The sequence below is a fragment of the Lepisosteus oculatus genome, chromosome 14, assembly GCF_040954835.1.
Source record: "Lepisosteus oculatus isolate fLepOcu1 chromosome 14, fLepOcu1.hap2, whole genome shotgun sequence".
Taxonomy (NCBI): Eukaryota; Metazoa; Chordata; class Actinopteri; order Semionotiformes; family Lepisosteidae; genus Lepisosteus; species Lepisosteus oculatus.
In genome coordinates, this window is record NC_090709.1 from 44,500,501 (window position 1) to 44,522,915 (window position 22,415).

Genomic DNA, 22,415 nt, shown 5'->3' on the forward strand with positions numbered 1-22,415 from the left:
GAGGTCCAGCTCGACGCTGAGACTACTGCGCTGTGGACACACCTGATCCCAGATGCCGATTCCCTCTGCTGTGACCCAGGGAACCTGCAGTCAGGTAACATTATTTCTCACAACTACCAGGTAGTGAGTGAGACTGACCTGATTGTTCCTGCCTCAACGTCAGGGTTGCCTACACACCCAGTCCCCCAGAAGGGACAGGGAATGAAAGCCGAGCTGGTTTTCTTACAGCCACCAGCTCAGTTTGTCAGTCTGAGTCTGACCAACAGTGGTTCAGCCAGACTGGAGCTGGATGGTAAAGTCACCCACCTGCCAGTGCAGGACATCGCAAAGAGGGGTGTCAGAATCCCCGCCTGCACTGACATGGGCCTGGTGAGTGATAGTGAGTTCAAAGACAGTGAACTAGCTATCCCACTGCTGGGGCAGCTCCCTGAACCCCTAGCGAGGGAAGGGGGGAGCGAGCACGTGTCCTACACCTACCCCCAGCGAACGATTGTAAACATGCCGATAGAGGGATTCCTCAATCAGGAAGTGTGCAGGGTGGACCTGAACAGTGAGAATGGGATAACAATCCCAGATCACTCAGGTGCTCCAGATGACCACTCAGCCGAGGGTCAGGCATGCTCCACCGCTGCACCACTCCCGGCAGGGTTCCTAGAGCACAGGCATGAACAAATCGAAAAAGCAGATGCCCTGGAAAAGGAGGAGCAGCATCAGCCGCTGCGTCAGATCTCCCCAGATTTCCAGGATGTTGGTGCCCAAGATGCCACAGGGCATACTGAGAAAGACACCATCTACACGCTGCGCCAGCTTAGAAAGGCAACAGTCACTCAGAAGGAGATGACTGGGATCAGCCACCCGAAAAGACTTTTGGGAGGACTGATTGCTGCCACCACTGTTGTGCATTTGCTATTTCTGGTAGGTTTGTGTGCTACTGGCACTCTCACCCTGACTGCCCCAAGAAGGCAGGGGTCAGAGATGCCAGAGGGTAGTGACAGACTGTATCGACAGCAGCAAAAGTTGGAAAGCTTAGGGAAAACATTACAGGCAATTTCCTATGCAACAGGGTTAAATCTTATTCCCCAACCAGTGGACATGATTGTTGGTGTTATACAGTGGGTTTATGCTTGTGTGCAACAGGCCAGAATGTTGACACAAGACCTGTTAAGGGAGTTTAGTGCCACTGTAGCCAGTCTAACCAAGGCACAAATCCCAACCCACTTGATTCCACTCTTCTCAGTAGAGGAGTATGTGACATTAACCCCATCGCTCATAGCTCACCCAGAAGGCAATCCAAGATTGAATTCGGTTCCAAATCTTGAGATGGGTATGGCTACCAAAGCTATCCATTGGCTGTGTCTAAACAATTCACCAATGAAGGGTGTAAAGCTATTAACGAGCAGAGGGAGGTTAATGAACTCCATGAAGAGCAGGTGGGAAGTAAATGGCTGGTCAGCACACCACATTTAACTGACACTATGACTTGTGACGGGCATGATACAGCTACCACAATGCATCTACCTAACCAATAGTTTTCCTGTAAGTTCCCGAGGAGGCCATAGTACAGCATGGTAACTTAACACTTTACGGTCTGGAACCAGACAATATAAGACCAAACTTGAGGTCTAAGATGCCTTCAGGTGCCACACTATTCAATTGGATAGAAATCCAAGAAACAGTAAGCCCTGAAGAGGTACAGGTAGTTAGTTTGCTTTAATGGAACAAACCTCCAAACCACCCTAGCAGATACCCAAAACAGGTGTTGTGGTTTATCGGGGGCTGGGAACAGGTACTGTTGTTATTGTAACACTACTGCCAGGTAGCTGGATCATGACTGACAGTGTACTCTGAATGCTGTACTCTCACATCAAGATGTACTCCGGGTAGCATGAATGAGTCAAAGGTAGCATGTCAAAAGAAAGGAAGTGATTTCTCCCCAAATATCTACTACAGAGGTATCAGATATTGACAGTGAACTTCCTGATGTGTAATTCCTAGACTTAGATAATGTCTCCTACTGTGTTTATACATTCTCCAGATGTTATTCATCCTGTTTGTATCCAATGCTGGTTCCGGTATGAATTCTCAAGGAGTAATGTAGACATTTAAGATTAATGTTCTAATGACAAGGGACATCACTTAACTCTGTTTTGTTTTGAAGGCAACAATGCCTCGGGACCTCGTGGCCTTCAAAAAGGGGGGATATGTAGCGGCGAGGCTTAATAATAAGGCAGAATTAAGTGTTTCTGAGCTTTCCCAAATTAGGCCTCATTTCTCTGTTCATCTCTGTGGTGCAGCCACAGAGAAACCATTCATGCAAGATGTTTTCTTTTGATAAGGACAGCTCCCAAAGGGGGATGCACTTAGCTAAGCCTGGCTATCATGATCAATGGTTATCCATTGGCGCCTATCTGTCTAGGGAGTGCGAGTTGGACATCTGGACTGCATTACTAAGTGTCAGGACTAAGTGACTCATATCTCACCTTGATCAACCAATCAGGGACCGGTAGGGCCGAGTAACCCACGTGGGACTCTGATGCCCATGGAACTTTCAGCCAATCAATGAGCTGAAGTTCCTCCAGGTAAAAACAGGCAACACAGAGAGCCTGCGAGATTGAGATTCAGATTGAGATTCAGATTCAGATTCAGATTCAACAATTCTAAAGGGAATTCAAAGGAGAATCCCAAGGGCAGGACATTCTCGCAGCGCGCCTCCTGACCATCCTGAGACTCAGCCCGGACAACCACGGAACGGCCAGTGTGTCCGAGTGCCAGAACTTTCCTTTGTTCTAAGAGTCTAGAGTGGAGGTTGCCAGAGAGTAACCAGCAGCAGGCCTCGTGAACAGGTCGGAACTGTGGAAAGCTGAATCACTATTCAGAACTAGCTCTTCATCAGGAACGAACCGGTCCTCTTCCTGACTTGCTGGGACCCACAGTCATCTTTTCTCCTGTGCACAAACTTTGCTAGTTAAAGCCAACAGTGAGCATCAGCAGCGCACCGTCGCAAGCCGCACATCACAGCCTGGCACGGAGCCAGAGAGCGCGGATTGGACAGCAACAAGCCTGCAACTGTTTCTTTGTGCCCGCAGGAGATCTGAATCCCCAAAGATTGGATGAGTATTCAACTTCAATGCATTACAGCTCGAGAATTCAATTGTTATCCCAACCAGTTGATATCAATTTAATTCCTAAGAGTTATGTACTTGTTTGAGTATCTAATGTAGAAGTTGTAACCAAGTTCACTTTACGAAACGGTCTTAATGAATAATATACTGAACGTATGTCCTCTTGATATGTGTAACACTTTGTAACTGACCGAATATATATATATTTTGTATTCTGATAACCCTCACGATAAGATCGGTTAGATTTACATGCATATTCTATGTATTAATAAATGTATCCTCGTGTATTAGTACCTGTGTGTGCGTGTTGTTTGAGTTATGTCGCATGGTTGGATTCTAAAGCCATCAAAAGAATCAACTTTGTGATTTACTGCTACAATTAATAATTGTCTCAGTAAATGCCCAAACCCTACAGAACTGGTGCCTTCAGAGAGCCACTATGATTACATATTTGGCGTCCCTGAACCGGTTTTCCCTACACCAGGCAGTGTGTCTCTCTACTCCTCCTCCTCTCTGTCCTGTGGTGTCCAGTGGGTCAGTATTAGTGGGCTACACCCAGGCTCACTCACCGTGAGTGTGATCTCAGCAGAGTCTCTGTGCTCTTGGGACACTTGACCCACCTGTGTCTCTCTTCCTCTCCCTGTGCTGTCCCTCTCCTGCCCCCTCTCTCCCTCCTCGGACTCCAGCTGGAGGAGGTCTAATCAGCACCTCCTGTGAGACAGAAGAATTAGAAGGTGGGTAATGCTCTGATCCTCTCTTTACTCTTGTCCAGTGTCCAGTCAGTGTCCAGTCAGTGTGTCTGTATGAACCCCTCTCTCTCAGTGCAGTGTTCATGTACTGGAGTATCCAGTCAGTGTGTCTGTATGAACCCCTCTCTCTCTCTCTCAGTGCAGTGTTCATGAACTGGAGTGTCCAGTCAGTGTGTCTGTATGAACCCCTCTCTCTCTCAGTGCAGTGTTCATGTACTGGAGTGTCCAGGTGTGTCTGTATGAACCCCTCTCTCTCTCTCAGTGCAGTGTTCATGTACTGGAGTGTCCAGTCCGACTCTTAACGTGACTCTCCTGTCTCTGCTTCAGAAGCGCTGGTGCGTCTTTTTAAACTCCCTGAGCTGCGTGTCGGTGGAGAGAGATGATCAGGACGAGCTGATGGAGGCGGTGGAGACTGTAGGTCAGGAGAGGAAGAGCGAGGGAGAGGAGGAGCAGGCTGCCGGGAAGGACAAGAAGAAGAAGAGGAGGTGCAGGTGAGCAGACAGGGGGGCGCCGCCCGGTCGTGTCTGTGATTCAAGGAAGAGTCTCCTCTTGCTGTTTGATGTCATGGTGACGTCTGTGTCTGTGTCCCTCACACCTGCAATAACAATATTCTTTCTAGGTTCCTTTCCTGGTTCTGTGCCAGCTAAGATCGGAGTCGCCTTCCCCACCAAGGACTGGACTGGACTGGACTGGAGCTGACGGACACCAGACTGGACTGGACTGGAGCCAAGGGACACCAGACTGGACTGGACTGAAGCTGAGAGACCCCAGACTGCACTGGACCGGAGCTGAGGGACACCAGACTAGACAATGCTGGAGCTGAGGGACACCAGACTGTGCTGGACCGAAGCTGAGGGACCCCAGTCTGGACTGAAGCTGAGGGACCCCAGTCTGTGCTGGACCGAAGCTGAGGGACCCCAGACTGTGCTGGACCGAAGCTGAGGGACCTCATTCTGTGCTGGACTGAAGCTGAGGGACCCCAGACTGTGCTGGACTGAAGCTGAGGGACACCAGACTGGACTGGACTGGAGCTGAGGGACCCCAGACTGGACTGGACCGGAACTGAGGGGCCCCAGACTGGACTGGGCCGAAGCTGAGGGACCCCAGTCTGTGCTGGACCGAAGCTGAGGGACCCCAGTCTGTGCTGGACTGAAGCTGAGGGACCCCAGTCTGGACTGCACTGGAGCTGAGGGACACCAGACTGGACTGCACTGGAGCTGAGGGACACCAGACTGGACTGGAGCTGAGGGGCCCCAGACTGGACTGGACTGGAGCTGAGGGGCTCCAGACTGGACTGAAGCTGAGGGGCCCCAGACTGGACTGAAGCTGAGGGGCCCCAGACTGGACTGAAGCTGCGGGGCCCCAAACTGGACTGGACTGAATCTGAGGGACCCCAGACCCCAGTCTGGACTGAAGCTAAGGGACCCCAGACTGGACTGTGGAAACCTTTCACATTATCTCCACCTGAGTCCTCAGACCGTCTGCATGACCTTGTATTATTAAGTATTATTTTAAGGTCCTGTGATGATCGTAAGATGGGGGGGGGGGGGTCACTAAATAAACCCTTGACATTAATCTGTATTGTAATTTTTGTTCTTTTGTTAAGCATCAATAAAAAAAATTAAAAAAAATCTGTTTAGCTTTTGTTTTTTTCCCTCCCCCCCCACCGAAATGAACGAACAGAGTCTGTCCTTCTCTTTCATCCCGGAGAGTTTGTGGTTGATGGATTGAGGCCGAGAGTCCTCGTCGTCGGCGTGCCACCAGTTGGCAGGGATATAGCAGGGGGGGCATCGTGTCCAATACTCCTTGAAACGGGACAGATTTCAAGCCACCTCCGTCTGAAGAGCAGGAAGTCGACCACGAAGTCCAGGGTGTCCTAGGAAGCTCTTTAGCCATCGTTTGCCCAGCAGCCATCTCACCCTGCAGCTCCCAGCTGGCAGCCCCCTCCCCACTGGAGCCCAGCAGGTGGGAGCCTGGTCAGTACCTGGAGGGGAGACTCCTGGGAAAAACTAAGGTTGCTGCTGGGAGAGGTGTTAGTAGGGCCAGCAGGGGGCGCTCTCACCCTGCGGTCTGTGTGGGTCCTGATGCCCCAGTATAGTGACGGAGGACACTGGACTGTAAACAGGCGCTGTCCTTCGGATGAGACGTCAAACCGAGGTCCTGACTCTCTGTGCTCATTAACAATCCCGGGGTGCCTCTGGATAAGAGTAGGGGTGTTACCCCAGTGTCCTGGCCTGATTCCCCCCCTGGTCTTGTCCCATGATGGCCTCCTAATCACCCCCCCTCTCTGAACTGGCTCCATCCCTCTGCTCTCCTCCCCACTGAGAGCTGCTGTGTGCTGAGCGGACTGGAGCATCATCCAGGTGGGGGCTGCACACTGGGGGGTCTGGAGGGGATCACCCTGACCTGGGAAGAGCTCTGAGTGGAGTGTCCAGAACTGGACCGGGGACACAGACCCCCGGACTGACTGGACCGGGGACACAGACCCCCGGACTGACTGGACCAGGAACTGCCTGGGATAAATCAGTGAATCGATCTGTCAGATCAGCCAACCCTCTGACAATCCAGCAAGCAATTAGATCAGTCAAAATGTCAATGATCAATTAATCAGTCTGGGCTGTCAAATGATTTTTTAAAAGCTCTCCCTGCAAAACCAAAGTCAGCTCTCCCATTGGTTTCTGGAGTTGGTGCTGAACTAACGTCTTTCATTCATTCCCAGACTAAACAACATCCAGCACCACCACTCCTGCTCCCACAAGTCACATTGAGTATGGCTGGAACACCACTTCAAGGGTGTGCACTGGGAACACTGGGTATCCTCTGAACACTGGGCGTGCACTGAGAACACTGAGTATCCTCTGAACACTGGGCGTGCACTGGGAACACTGGGTATCCTCTGAACACTGGGCATGCACTGGGAACACTGGGTATCCTCTGAACACTGGGGGTGCACTGGGAACACTGCGTATCCTCTGAACACTGGGCGTGCACTGGGAACACTGCGTATCCTCTGAACACTGGGGGTGCGCTGGGAACACTGAGTATCCTCTGAACACTGGGAACACTTGATATCCTCTGAACACTGGGTGTGCACTGTGAACACTAGGAGTGCGCTGGGCATCCTTTGAACACTGGGAGTGCTCTGGGCATCCTGTGAACACCGGGAGTGCTCTGGGCACCCTCTGAACACCGGATTAACTGAACCGATCAATTAATCAGTCTGGCCTGTCAAACGATTTTTTAAAAGCTCTCCCTGCAACACCAAAGTCAGCTCTCCACCTGGTGTCTGGAGCTGGTGCTGAACTAACGTCTTTCATTCATTCCCAGACTTAACAACATCCAGCACCACCACTCCTGCTCCCACAAGTCACAGTGAGTATGGCTGGAACACCACTTCAAGGGTGTGCACTGGGAACACTGGGTATCCTCTGAACACTGGGCGTGCACTGGGAACACTGGGTATCCTCTGAACACTGGGCGTGCACTGGGAACACTGGGTATCCACTGAACACTAGGCACTAGGGAACACTGGGCCAGGATGGCTTTGCTGTACCTAATCAAACTCTGTTTCTCTTTCAGACTTTAATAAAAGCAGCGCTAATTGTTCAGGTGAGAAAGTATATAACTTCATTAAGGGTTTCCGACCTCTATATAAATTAAAAATAAATTATATGCTGTTTAAAGGGGACAGCAGGGGCTGAGGTAGCCAGGATGGCTGTGCAGGGCGTCATCAAACTCTGTTTCTCTCTCAGATTGTGATGCATGTTGCACTGATTGTTCAGGTGAAAAAGTATATAACTTCATTAAGGATCTCCAGCCTCTACATAAATGAGGAATAAAAGATAAATTGTTTGCACATTGGTTAAAGGGGACAGAAGGGATGCCTTTGTTGTGCCCTGATGTCGTGGGCAGAGCCCAGACACAATTATCCCTAAGTGATACTCACAATACTACATCATGCTTGTGTTACATAACGCTCATATTACATTACATTTGTATTTCCTTCAGAAAAACGCAGGAAAGGTTGGTGGAGACCTATTAAGGGTTTCTGAAGTCTACACTGGGCAGGTCAAACTCTTGCTCAAGATGTCCTCTTCGACAGGAAGCAGGCCTGTGCAAACTGCAATGACGCGAAAGTACGACCATTATTAAAAATGGCTAATGACGGTAGCTAGCGATTGTTAAACAAGGTAACAGATATAGAAGACAGACAAAAAAAAAACACCCTAGATCAGAGAAGGAATGCTTTCCCCTCTGGGTAAGAAAGGCCGACTGCATTTCCGGGGGAGGAAAGCTGCTTTAGAGGAAACACCAGAGAAGCAGAACTCAAACACTGGGAACACTGGGTATCCTCTGAACACTGGGCGTGCACTGGGAACACTGGGTATCCTCTGAACACTAGGCTTGCACTGGGAACACTGGGTATCCTCTGAACACTGGGTGTGCACTGGGAACACTGGGTATCCTCTGAACACTGGGTGTGCACTGGGAACACTGGGTATCCTCTGAACACTGGGAGTGCACCGAGAACACTAGTTATCGGTGTACAGATGCAGCCATTCAAAATGGGTGAGGTATTTCGCGGCATACCGCGACACGCCCACCGGGGTATCACGCGGTTCACGTGTGTCACGTGACTAACTATCCGGCGTCGCCTTGTAAAACCGCCAGGGGGAGCTTAACCTCTCATGTACAGCATTTGAGCCTTTAATTTTGAACTGTGTATTACAGCATGTTAATCATCAGTCATTAAAATGTTGGTATATTTTATGAAAGCAAGATTGCTCAGTTGGACAAAAGTACACAACCTACCTTTATAAGAAATATTTATGCATCAAAGCCTTTACTGAAGATATTACTAATAGTATTAATAATGGATGACTTTGGACAAGCTGTATACTCAAAGTATAATTTCTTTAGCACATTTGTACAAGCACTTGGAATCTGTCCAAGCCATACTTTGTCAGGCATTTTGTTTTACTTCAACGGGCATAAAAACTTCCTTGCTTTTAACAGGGCGTTTCATAATTTCTAACTACAAAAATGATTTAAAATGCGACACCTATCATTCAACTAGAGCTTAAAATATCACAAGGATCCTCAAGAGCACAGCAAAGAGTGTATTAAAAAAGACACTTGTATTTATCAACGCTTTCTTTTCTTATGGAACCACTTCAGAGGGGTGTTCCAGGAATCGGCACTTTAAAGAAAAAAATACACACCAGTATTCCATTTCTCCGTAAACATTGTAAGCTTCGAAGTCTTTAACTAACGTGATACCGGAGTCAACAAGCATACCTTTAGAATTTGATTAAAAGGGAATATTATATGGAATCGCGTATCTCAAGAATTTAATAACGGTATGATTATATCCGTGTACTGCGGCAGGTCTGTGTAGGGCTGTTTCGCCTGCCTGTTCATGCGAGCTGTCTTGTAGCCTACTGGTCTAGGTGCGTGACTACCAACTGGCAGGTTGTGTGCTTGAATCCAGCTGGTGCTGGACTTTTCATTTTTATTTATTTATTTTTTAATCGCGTAACATAAACATATTACCGTATGCAAACTGTACTGTATACAGTATGTATATGTATATTTAATGTCTTAACTGTGCCCGTTTAAGTATTGAATATTCATATCTAATTTTACCACTGAAGGGAAATCTTAGTAGCTGAGCATAAAAAAATAGGAGCATACTGTAACGCGTGTGAAGGCCATAAACGATATTAATTTTGGAACATAAACATACAGTATATGGCTGGTCTCGGTACTTTAAAGAAAACATACACGAAACATGGTTTCATTATGAGCAGAATCGGTCTTGAGATATTTTTAACTTGATTTACAGTATTTGAGAGGTATGTCTTAACACCGATACTACAGTGCTTAAGTACTGCTCACGTATATGTTTCTAGGTTTATATTATACATTTCATACGGTCAAATTACTTTTGAGCAACTAATAAGAACCGCGAAACGGTATGCGTTTTAGTTTCGTTTTGGGCTGGGACCCGTGGATTGATTAGAGATATCAAGTACATACAAGTCATTTTTTAAATGTTGTAGTTCGTCTTGAAAAAATGTTACGAGTACATCATCTATCAACAATTACACAGGTTATGTTTCCATATTGCGGATTTTGGTTACATAATATTATATATGGTTAAATATAATTCAAAATATTTTGCTAACAATGTTAACTGTTTTTGAATAATAAAATGTATTAACTAAGGAGTAGGATGGCACAGTTGTTTGTATGTTTTTTGTTTTGTTTCTTTTTCATAAATACAACAGTAGTACCTGATGTCTCAGTGGCTTTCAAAATTAAATTATGCATGCAAACCTGTGAACTAGAAAGATAACTAAGATATCCATCCATTATATTCCATAATATCCATGAAATATATGGCGCTGAAATATGTGTGACGCAGTGGTGGCCTGACACGGTGAGGTGCCCTGGCAGCTGTATGATGCAGTGGTGGCCTGGCACGGTGAGGTGCGCTTGCAGCTATGTGACACAGTGGTGGCCTGGCACGGTGAGGTGCGCTGGCAGCTGTGTGATGCAGTGGTGGTCGGGTATGTAGAGGTGCACTGGCAGCTGTGTGTTGTGACGCAGTGGTGGCCTGGCACAGTGAGGTGCGCTGGCAGCTGTGTGATGCAGTGGTGGCCTGGCACGGTGAGGTGCGCTGGCAGCTGTGTGATGCAGTGGTGGTCGGGTATGTAGAGGTGCACTGGCAGCTGTGTGTTGTGACGCAGTGGTGGCCTGGCACAGTGAGGTGCGCTGGCAGCTGGGTGATGCAGTGGTGGCCTGGCACGCTGAGGTGCGCTGGCAGCTGTGTGTTGTGACGCAGTGGTGGCCTGGCACGGTGAAGTGCACTGGCAGCTGTGTGGTGTGACACTGTGGTGGCCTGGCACGGTGAGGTGCGCTGGCAGCTGTGTGATGCAGTGGTGGCCGGGCACGGTGAGTTGCGCTGGCAGCTGTGTGGTTTGACGCAGCTGGTGGCCTGGCACAGTGAGGTGCGCTGGCATCTGTGTGATGCAGTGGTGGCCTGGCACGGTGAGGTGCGCTGGCAGCTGTGTGATGCAGTGGTGGTCGGGTATGTAGAGGTGCACTGGCAGCTGTGTGTTGTGACGCAGTGGTGGCCTGGCACGGTGAGTTGCGCTGGCAGCTGTGTGGTTTGACGTAGCTGGTGGCCTGGCACGGTGAGGTGCGCTGGCAGCTGGGTGATGCAGTGGTGGCCTGGCACAGTGAGGTGCACTGGCAGCTGGGTGATGCAGTGGTGGCCTGGCACGCTGAGGTGCGCTGGCAGCTGTGTGTTGTGACGCAGTGGTGGCCTGGCACTGTGAAGTGCGCTGGCAGCTGTGTGGTGTGACACTGTGGTGGCCTGGCACGGTGAGGTGCGCTGGCAGCTGTGTGATGCAGTGGTGGCCGGGCACGGTGAGTTGCGCTGGCAGCTGTGTGGTTTGATGCAGCTGGTGGCCTGGCACGGTGAGGTGCGCTGGCATCTGTGTGATGCAGTGGTGGCCTGGCACGGTGAGGTGCGCTGGCAGCTGTGTGATCCAGTGGTGGTCGGGTATGTAGAGGTGCACTGGCAGCTGTGTGTTGTGATGCAGTGGTGGCCTGGCACGGTGAGGTGCGCTGGCAGCTGTGTGATGCAGTGGTGGCCTGGCACGGTGAGGTGCGCTGGCAGCTGGGTGATGCAGTGGTGGCCTGGCACGCTGAGGTGCGCTGGCAGCTGTGTGTTGTGACGCAGTGGTGGCCTGGCACGGTGAGGTGCGCTGGCAGCTGTATGATGCAGTGGTGGCCGGGCACGGTGAGTTGCGCTGGCAGCTGTGTGGTTTGACGCAGCTGGTGGCCTGGCACGGTGAGGTGCGCTGGCATCTGTGTGATGCAGTGGTGGCCTGGCACGGTGAGGTGCGCTGGCAGCTGTGTGATGCAGTGGTGGTCGGGTATGTAGAGGTGCACTGGCAGCTGTGTGTTGTGACGCAGTGGTGGCCTGGCACGGTGAGGTGCGCTGGCAGCTGTGTGATGCAGTGGTGGCCTGGCACGGTGAGGTGCGCTGGCAGCTGGGTGATGCAGTGGTGGCCTGGCACGGTGAAGTGCGCTGGCAGCTGTGTGTTGTGACGCAGTGGTGGCCTGGTACGGTGAGGTGCGCTGGCAGCTGTGTGGTGTGACACTGTGGTGGCCTGGCACGGTGAGGTGCGCTGGCAGCTGTGTGATGCAGTGGTGGCCTGGCACGGTGAGTTGCGCTGGCAGCTGTGTGGTTTGACGCAGCTGGTGGCCTGGCACGGTGAGGTGCGCTGGCAGCTGTGTGATGCAGTGGTGGTCGGGTATGTAGAGGTGCACTGGCAGCTGTGTGTTGTGACGCTGTGGTGGCCTGGCAAGGTGAGGTGCGCTGGCAGCTGTGTGTTGTGACGCAGTGGTGGCCTGGCACGGTGAGGTGCGCTGGCAGCTGTGTGATGCAGTGGTGGCCTGGCACGGTGAGGTGCGCTGGCAGCAGGGTGATGCAGTGGTGGCCTGGCACGGTGAGGTGTGCTGGCAGCTGTGTGGTGTGACGCAGTGGTGGAAATGTTCACCATGTTTCACCATGCTGAAAATGTTTGTACCAGACGTTTTTGAGGCCTGTTTAATTGTGTCTGAAGTCTGATGTTGTAAATTTTATTGTTAAAAAGATCCATGAAAATGTCACTACTACTCAATTGAATTGAGAGGGGGGGGGGGTATATTTGCTTTGTGTATAAAGTACATTGTGAATGTTTTCACAACCTTCACTTTGTCGTTTTTATGCCATTTTTGGACCACGCACGAATATTCCTATGTCCGTATCTTCGCAAGGGAATCATTGTGAATTTTAATACTAATTAAATGACCGGGGGCACTTTCCACCCCCTCTACATTCTCAGAGTAGAACAGACTAACCTTCTAATGAAAGACGGTCCACCCCCCACGGACAGGAAAAGTGCCCACAGGCACTTAAACTTAATATGGTCAGTAACAGTAAACAGTAACATGGTCAGAAGGAGCACGTACAAACGTTTCCGAAATAACCATATGTAAGACTCTAATGCTTAAAATGTTTAGGGAGAAAGTGGAATACTGGTGTGTATTTTTTCTTTAAACTACCAATACCAGCCATATACAGTCTGTAACGTAGGGATTTCTATATGTCTTTATTTAGTGGTTACATTAGTGACAAAGGCTAAACTTTTAGCTTCAGTAATGTGTACATATCTCCCCTTTTTATAAAACGACATGGTTGAAAACTGTTCCAGAGCCACTGTTGTTTCATCAGTGAAAAGTACATCATGAAATGCCTCTCCCTGTTCAATCCACTGGAAAAAAGAAAAGGAGCATAAAGCTTCTAATGGTCATAAACGATATTCATTTAGGAGCAGCATCAGAGGTATGTTTTTAACTGCACTGCATTGGAGAGAATACCATAGTGTGTTTTTTTTTTTTTTACTCCCTGGCGGAAACTGGCTTCCAGAAGAATCAGTATGGCTCAGAGATTAAATAAAACTTAACTCGCACCAAACAAATGTATATTTCTAAATATCACAACATGATCGAATTTAAGTCATTTTAATAACAATGAATAGTCACCTATGCGTTACAATATAAACATTTATATTGATTTAAATCGCGTTTAAATCACCTTTATTTAAAACCCATAAATAAAGCTGATACTGTTTAGACTTTTAATTATTTAAAACTGTATTAAAGCAGCACGATACACAATGCAACGTAAATTGCTATCTTTGTCTTCTGTGTAATAATGTTCACCTCTCTGTCCAGCAAATTTACAATAGTAATAATAATGAACTTTATTGTATATGGCGCCTTTAAAGGTGGCTCCTCAAAGCGCTTTACAGGTTAAAAACAATACTGTTAGGCTGGGAAAACGATTTTTTTTTAAGAAATACAAAATTAGATTTAATGATATGTTCCGGCTTAGACATTAACGAAGAGCATAACACGTGTACTGTATACACTGCAAGTACAACCCCCCTCTCTGCAGGAGTGCTGGCTGTGACGAATTGAACCGGTTTCACGGGTATTTTCAAAGTAGGAGGCGAGATTTCCAGCGAAAGACACCTCCCCCCCCTCAAAAACCCAGTAAGTACAGTACTTACTAGTTAAAGGCTAGGCTCCCGACTACGGCGAAAGGAACCCTTCTTTCATTAGAAGACAATGAACATATTTTAGCCCTGAATGAATTAATAGCAAACATGGTTTACATAAAAGACATTTTTCCAAGAAAGTTTAGCCTTTGTCACTAATGAAACCACCAAATAAAGACATAAATATAAAACTCTTAAGATTTTTAAAATACATGACTTTGCTAAAATTTATTTGAAAATAAAAACAATTACAACTGCCAGGGGAGAGAGAGAACAGGGGAGGGATGTTGGTTTTGCATAAGGGGCGGGGCTATGGAAATTAGGTCTGTTTGGGAATGTGTAGTTACATGTTCTGGCTGTTTGTGAATTATCATTGTTGAGTATGGAGTGTTGAGGTATTGATTTTGTGTAATGCTTTATGTTGAAAATTGAGGTGGATTTTGTTTATGATAAACAGGATAAACTGGGATGGGAGGAAGGTTTGGTTTTGCATAAGGGGCCGGATTATGATAATTGGAGGACTTTGCGAGAGTAAAATGGTTTGATATATTTGATTTTGTATTGTGGTTGTTATCTATGTTTTTGGTTGGTATTATGTTTATATGGTTGTTTTTGTTGGTTGGTTGTTATTATGGTTATTAATAATACGATCTATAGTTGAAATCTGAGCCTAAATAAAAAGAAAAAGCAAGTGATTAGGTTTATGAGCAATCTAATTACTTATTCGTTTAAAACGCTATATAAAATAAAGTTTATTATTAATTTGCTGGACAGAGCGGTGAACATTATTATGCATAAGACAAAGATAATGATCCTGATCAGTTTAGAAATCTGTGTACGCTGTAAGGTTTTTACTTCTTAAACTTTTAAAATACACGTTTTGAATAGAAAGAAATCCTCTTCCTGGTACAGTATGTATAGCAAACCAGCACATCTTTTTTCTCCAATCAGAGGGATGTCAGATGGTGTCAGCCAATCACCATTCTGAAGCCCTACCATAATCTCTGGTATGGGGAGACCCCAGAATTCTGTCCCATAGTTTAGACAGATGATAGATACTTTTATTGATCCCGTGAGGGAAATAAAGTAAATCATTTTCATTTTAGGAAATTATTAAACGCTCGGTTAAAAGCAAAGGAGATTGTCTGTTATAGTGGACATAAAAACAAGAGTTCGCTGGCATTATATCCTGGAAGACACAGACCGGCGCCAGACTGGTAAAATGCCTGATGAACTAGGGATTGGACAGTTTCCAAGTGCTTGTACAATCGATGGAAATGTTCAAATAAATGTGCAAAAGAAATAAACAAAATAATCATTTATTTCTTTATCATATTGGGTAGCTAATGCCCTCTCTTTGCTAGTTAGTGGCTGTGTTTCTGCGTTGGGTAGCAACGGGTGACTGTTCTCAGGCGGAAGATGTAAACAGCTTAATGTTCGTGTTAAATAATTTTTTTAAATTCAATTAAACGGGCATAGTTAAGACATTAAATATACATATACATACTGTATACAGTACAGTTTGCATACAGTAATATGTTTATGTTACGCGATTAAAAAATAAATAAAAATGAAAAGTCCAGCACCAGCTGGATTCGAACACACAACCTGTCAGTTGGTAGTCACACACCTAGACCAGTAGGTTACAAGACAGCTCGCATGAACAGGCAGGCGAAACAGCCCTACACAGCCCTGTCGCAGCACACGGATGTAATCATACCGTTATTAAATTCTTGAGATACGCGATTCCATATTATATTCCCTTTTAATCAAATTCTAAAAGTATGCTTGTTGACTCCGGTATCACGTTAAAGACTTCGAAGCTTACAATGTTTAGGGAGAAATGGAATACTGGTGTGTATTTTTTTCCAAGACCAGCTATATACTGTATGTTTATGTTCCAAAATTAATATCGTTTATGGCCTTCACACGCGTTACAGTATGCTCCTATTCTTTTTATGCTCAGCTACTAAGATTTCCCTTCAGTGGTAAAATTCAATATCTACAACGGGCACAGTAAAGACGTTTACAGTAAGTCTTTCTACGACAGACCAACGGACCACGAGTGCCCCTGTCGGTCAACCAATCACGCACCGCGGTATTTTGCGTCATCGCGCGTCACGATGCACGACGCCGTAGCCAATTACCTCCGGTACGTGTCTGTACCGCGCACTTTGAATGGCTGCATCTGTACATCAAAGATGAGCAGTGTGTGTTGTGTTCACAGCTGATAACTAGAAGATTGTCACGATATTAGTTCCCCCTTCTTAAGGGTGCTCCAGCCCTTTCACTTAAGACTTCATTCTCTGCACCTGTTTCCCATTCCCAGCCCACCTTAAAAGCCTGGCGCTGACGCTCATCCGGGCTCTGCATCTGATTTCCGTATCGTGCGAGTCTGGGACATGGAAGCGCCTGGTCCCGTTAAGGTTTTAATCTCGGTTCCCGTTCCTGTTCCCTGTCCTCCGGTTCCGACCCAGCCTTCGTGGTTTTTAACTTGTTCTGATGGATCTTCTGGTTTTGGACTTTCTCGTGTGTTTTGGATATCCCCTTAGGACTTCTCTTTTGGATTGTTCGCCTCGGCCACACCTCCGCTGTGCACCAGCGCACCTTGGAAACGCCCCCCTGTCTTCAGCCCCGTATTCCTGCATGACGTTTCCCCAGTGTTTCCCCACTTCGTCGGATTGTGTCGTCCGCATAGGGTCCGGAAAGAACTGTTCGTTACAAAGATGTCTGGAAGAGGCAAAGGCGGAAAGGGACTTGGGAAAGGAGGCGCTAAGTGTCACCATAAGGTTCTCCGTGACAACATCCAGGGAATCACCAAACCCGCCATCCGCCGCCTGGCTCGCCGTGGGGGAGTGAAGCGGATCTCCGGGCTGATCTACGAGGAGACCCGCGGGGTGCTGAAGGTGTTCCTGGAGAACGTCATCCGCGACGCCGTCACCTACACCGAGCATGCCAAGAGGAAGACCGTCACCGCCATGGACGTGGTGTACGTGCTGAAGCGCCAGGGCCGCACCCTGTACGGCTTCGGAGGCTAAACAGGAGCGGAGCTTCACTACCGGACCCCGACGTATAAACCCAACCCGCCTTGGTCGCCGTGGGGGAGTGAAGCGGATCTCCGGTCTGATCTACGAGGAGACCCGCGGGGTGCTGAAGGTGTTCCTGGAGAACGTCATCCGCGACGCCGTCACCTACACCGAGCATGCCAAGAGGAAGACCGTCACCGCCATGGACGTGGTGTACGTGCTGAAGCACCAGGGCCGCACCCTGTACGGCTTCGGAGGCTAAACAGGAGCGGAGCTTCACTACCGGACCCCGACGTATAAACCCAACCCGCCTTGGTCGCCGTGGGGGAGTGAAGCGGATCTCCGGTCTGATCTACGAGGAGACCCGCGGGGTGCTGAAGGTGTTCCTGGAGAACGTCATCCGCGACGCCGTCACCTACACCGAGCATGCCAAGAGGAAGACCGTCACCGCCATGGACGTGGTGTACGTGCTGAAGCGCCAGGGCTGCACCCTGTACGGCTTCGGAGGCTAAACAGGAGCGGAGCTTCACTACCGGACCCCGACGTATAAACCCAACTGACCCAGTGACATTTGTCACTGCTGAGGTTGCTTTATGGGTCTATTTTCTATACTGTGCTGATCAATTGGAAATCAAATTGCAAAAAAGACCCGTTCCCACACCTAAGGTCAAATATTAGGAATCAAAACTGCTCGAGTGTATGGAAGCACACAGCTTTATCAAGATTTCCAAGTGCAAGATCTTTTTATTCATAAAAGACCCTATTTATGTTGTATGAGCAATATTAATATTAATACAGAATCTTTTTTCACCAAATAAATGGTCTTCCTGACTTCAGAAAGCCTTCTAGACAAATACTAAAAGAGCAAAAATTCCATTTGGTAAATGAAATGAAAACACATACCCTACCAAACCTTGAGTACAGGCCATTCAGGATGATAATACAAAACCATTTATAATTCAACAAATAAAACCTGTCAACTGGTAATAACCACTTATCATAAAAAAATAAGTAGCAATACACAGTAGGTGACTCTTGGGTGCAAGTTAAATCCATGCAAGAAGGGGGTGTAGTGTTATATTTCCAAATCAGATATGCAAATGAGAGATCTGGCCCAGCCAATCTCAAAGCTCCCTTGGTCTGGAATGGAGCTGCTCCCCTCTTCTAGTTATTCACACTGGAGTTAGGTTACATATTAGCACATTTCATCTAACAGTTGCTGCAGAAACAAAAACGTAAACAAATGACCTGGAATGTGACCACACCTATTAGAATGTAGTTCAACAGATAACTTGTAAACCTTGTCATAAGATTTTTTTTGTTCTACAAAATATACTTTATTCTGCAAAAAAAAAAACATCTCAAAAGGAACATCTCACACATATTAACACTCCATGTAGTAAAAAACAACGGCGGAACAGAGATTGATTGTCCATTATCAATCTTTTCAAGTGGGGGCGGATTTGCGCAATTAAGAGAGTACCTCCAAACCTACCACTTGCTATTGTCCTTTAATCTCTGTATAGGGCCCAAAGTCCATTCCAGCGCTCCCTCGCCGTGGGGAAACCCCATTTGGCGACGTGGTGCTTCGTCCTCCTCCTGAGGTCCTCCATGATCCTCTCCTCCAGCTCCCTCGCCCCCCACTTTATGTTGTGCCGGATGAGAGTGTTCCTCGCCTTCCACAGTCCTTGTTTTGTGAGGGACAGTAGCAGCCCCCACAGGTCCTGTGTCCCCTTGTCCAGTCTGGTGGGTGCCAGCCCCCAGCAGAATGTACTGGTAACTGAGCACCACATCCTTTCCCAGGAGTTGCATAATGTTGTCCATTCTGCCCCACACCGCCTTGGCGAAGAGGCAGCTCCAGAACACGTGCTCCTGAGTCTCCTCGACAAAACACGTGTCCCGGGGGCAATGCGGATTCCTGGAGATCGAGTGTCTGTAGAGGACCTTTCTGGTAGCCAGTCTCTTGTGTACAGCCATCCAGTTGAGGTCCTTCAGTTGGTTGTCAAGTTCTTTGGGCTGTGTCCTTTCCCAGACTTGTCTTTGTACAAGTCTCTGTGGTTGGTGCAGAGCTCTGGCTTTCTCGTGGCCTCGTACCTCCTGCTCCACTTGACAGCGCGGATGTAGAACTCCGGTCGCCTTCTGCCTTGGGCCCAGTGTTTGACCACTGGACCAAGTGCCTTATTGGGACAGAGAGCCACAGCCTGACAAAGTACTGGTACTTGTGGCCGATGGGCTCCCGCTGAGCCCAACAGAGGTTGCAGTAGAAGATGCAGTCGAGTTTCAGGGGGAAATGTGGGACATCTCGACCCCCTTCCTCGACCGGCTGACACATCCGGTTTCATCGTGATGTACTAGTACTTGCCGCCCCAGACGAAGCCGAAGATCATCCCTTGCAGCTCTCGTCTGAGTCTGGCCAGCAGCGGGTACACCGCAGACCCAGCATCACATTCACCTTGGCGATCCTCTCGGTCCAGTTGATGGTCTCGTTGTCCTAGCTCTGGAAGGAAACCCCCAGTATTTTGAGAGGCTCCGTCGTCCTGTGCTTTCAGGGCCCGGAGAACTTCAGTTTGCTCTTTCGGCGGTTGAGCTTCGACCCCAAGGCTCTGCAGTATTGCTCCATGACCTGCAGGGCCCTCCTTAGCCCCCTGTCCGACCTCAGGAACAGTGTCGTGTTGTCAGCGTACTGGGAGATCTTCAGGGTTTCTCCCGCGCCTCCCGGTATCTCCAGGCGGTTGATGACAGGGTCCCGTCTCACCGCCTCTGCTAGGGGCTCTGTGAAAAGAACATAGAGAAGGGGTGAAAGGGGGCAGCCTTGTCATACTCCGGATTCCTGGGGAATGAAATCCCCCAGGTTTCCGTTCACATTGACTCTGCTGCCTATGTCAGAGTACAGTATATTAATCCAGAGGCTGAAAATCTCTCCGAAACCGAAGCGTTCCAGCACCCTAAACAGATAGCTATGGTTCACTCTGTCGAAGGCTTTCTCCTGGTCCAGTCATGGGCATATTCCGGTCCTCGCCCCAGGCGCTGGTGTCTCTGGTCAGCTGGAGGTTCCAGCTAACAGATCGCCCTTCCACCCCACACGTCTGGTCGCTGTGGATGATGTGGGGAAGGGCGGTTCTCAGTCTGGCGGTCAGAAGCTTGGACAGGATCTTTACGTCCATGCAGAGCATCGTGATCGGCCTCCAGTTTTTGAGGTCGTCGGCATCTCCTCCCTTAAAGAGCAGGGAGATGACGCCCTTCCTCATGGTGTTTCCGAGTTTCCCCTGCGGAAGATCTCCTGCACCACTTCCACCAGATCTGCCGCCAGGGTGTCCCAGAAGCAGGTGTAGAATTCCTTGGGGAGTCCATCCGGCCCCGGCACCTTGCCATTCTCCATGGACAAGAGCTTCAGCTCCTCGGCCGCGATCGGACCCTCCAAGTCCTCCCTCACCTCCTCCGGTACTCGTGCCTTCAGCTCCTCCAGAAAAGCATCACCTGCCTCCACCTCCGTTTGCTTTTCTGAAAAGAGCTCATTGTAGAAAGTGGTGGTCGCTTCTACCTTGTCGCTCTCGTCCAGCACTTCCTCTCCATCTCTCCGTCTCAGGCTGTAGATCACCCTCTTTTTCTGGGCTTCTCGGACCTGATTGAAGAAATAAGAGGAACAGGTTTTATTATTTTCATAATGCTCCCTTTGTGCCTTGACCAGGAAAGCCTTGGCTTTCTTAGTGTGCAGCTTGCGGATCCTTTCCTTCAGGTCCCATGCCCAGGCTGAATTGAAGGCTCCTCCCCTGTTAGCCAAGCTGTACTCCTCCTCTAGTTGTTTCAGGAGTTGCGCAGCTTCCTTCCTCTCCCTGGCTGCCTTCCGTCTGCAGTACGTCTGCGCCAGGGTTCGGGTCCTGTCCTTCATGAACTCCCACCATTCCACCACGGAGCTGTAGCCATCCTTCATGTCGACCCAGCTTGCGTAGTCTTTACTGAACAGTGCCCTGAAGTCGTCTTCCTCCAGTATCTCCCGGTTCAGCTTCCAGTACCCACGACCGAATGCAGGCAGGTTGGTGTTAGCCACCACTGTCACGCACTCATGGTCGGAATACCACTCCGGGGACACCATCGCCGACTCCAGGGAGCAGGTTGTGTGCAGAAAGATGTAGTCCAGGTGGCTGCACACTCCCCGGGAGTATTTCCCGTCGTTAGGGCGGCACCGTCTGAAACCGTCTACCAGGGAGAACTGCTTGAGTAGCGACTCCAGCTCTGCTGAGCTAGCGTCGCTCCCCTTCTCCCGGTCGACGTTGAAGTCCCCGCCAAGCACCACCTGTCTGTTGGTGGTGCAGCAGCTGGCCAGGTCAGCAAACACTTCCTTCCGGAGAGAGGGTTCCGTCGGAGCATAGACGTTAATTGCTCTCAACTTCTGCCCCCTCCAGTCGATGTCTGCGACCAGGATCCGGCCCTGCACCACCGAGAAGGAGGAAACCAGCGTCATCTCTGGGTTTCCGAGGAGGATTCCCACTCCGGAAGAGTGGACCCCTCCTACGCTCCAGCATGATTCTCCCTTCGTCCATTCCCTGCTGAATGTCAGCTTGTCGCTTTCATCCTTCAGGTGGACCTCCTGTAAGAAACAAACTGAGAAAGACTTTGAGGCCAGATCATGAAAGACTCCCCGTCTTTTCACCGGGTCTCTTAGGCCTCTCACGTTAGTTGTTAGAAAGATAAGTTTCATAGTCATGATTAAACAAGTGAAAGTTGAACCTCCTCTCTTTGTGCTTACAGTGGAAAACTTGGGAGTCTACATCTGGGCACTGTTTAGCCTAGATGTAACTCCTCTCGTTCGGGTCCTGGGGGGAATATGCTGGGCTCCCTCCAGGTCTCGCTGGGCACTGAAAGGTAAACATGCTGGACAGGTCCAGCCCTACCATCAGTCCCGGCTCCAGGGCGGCTTCAAAGTAATCCTAGTCTTCCTCGAGGATACTCTCCGCCACCGCTTCGGGAAGGCTCTTTTCTTCCCTTTCTCCAGGAGTTTCGGGAACCTCCAGTTGCTCCTTGGCCTAGGGGGAGGGGGGGCTCCATTTCCTGGGCTGCCTCTTCCTGTTGTTCCTGGGCCTCGGGGGAGGGGGTTCCGACTTCCTGTGTTGCCTCTTCCTGTTGTCCCTGGGACTCGGGGGAGGGGGTTACCTCTTCCTGGGCTGCCTCCTCCTGTTGTCCGTGGGACTCAGGGGAGGGGGGTTCCGTTTGCTGGGTTGTTACTTGTCGTCTTTGGGCCTCGGGGGGGAGGGTTTCCATTTCCTAGGGTGCCTCCTCCGGTTGTTCCTGGGCCTCGAGGGAAGAAAGTTCCATTTCCTCCAGGACGAGGAAACGGTTCTCCCTTACCATTCTTTTTTTCTGTCCTTCCAAAGGTGGATCCGCCCTGCCTCTCTTCTCCCA

At 49.1% G+C, this 22,415-nt stretch overlaps 1 protein-coding gene and 1 non-coding gene across 2 annotated transcripts; one reads left to right on the forward strand and one right to left on the reverse strand.

Annotated features, from left to right (window-relative positions):
• Positions 1 to 16,715: 16,715 nt before the first annotated feature.
• On the forward strand, positions 16,716 to 17,027 carry LOC138242741 (histone H4-like). The gene has a single exon (XM_069198287.1). It carries the CDS (start codon positions 16,716 to 16,718, stop codon positions 17,025 to 17,027), a length of 312 nt encoding a protein of 103 aa, XP_069054388.1.
• An 806-nt stretch (positions 17,028 to 17,833) lies between these two features.
• On the reverse strand, positions 17,834 to 17,891 carry LOC138243867 (U7 small nuclear RNA). Its single transcript, XR_011192485.1, has one exon. It is a non-coding gene; the product is annotated as a U7 small nuclear RNA (small nuclear RNA).
• Positions 17,892 to 22,415: the final 4,524 nt, after the last annotated feature.

Coding starts and splice junctions, on each gene's coding strand:
- LOC138242741 (XM_069198287.1), top strand. CDS start 16,716: ATGTCTGGAAGAGGCAAAGGCGGAAAGGGACTTGGGAAAGGAGGCGCT.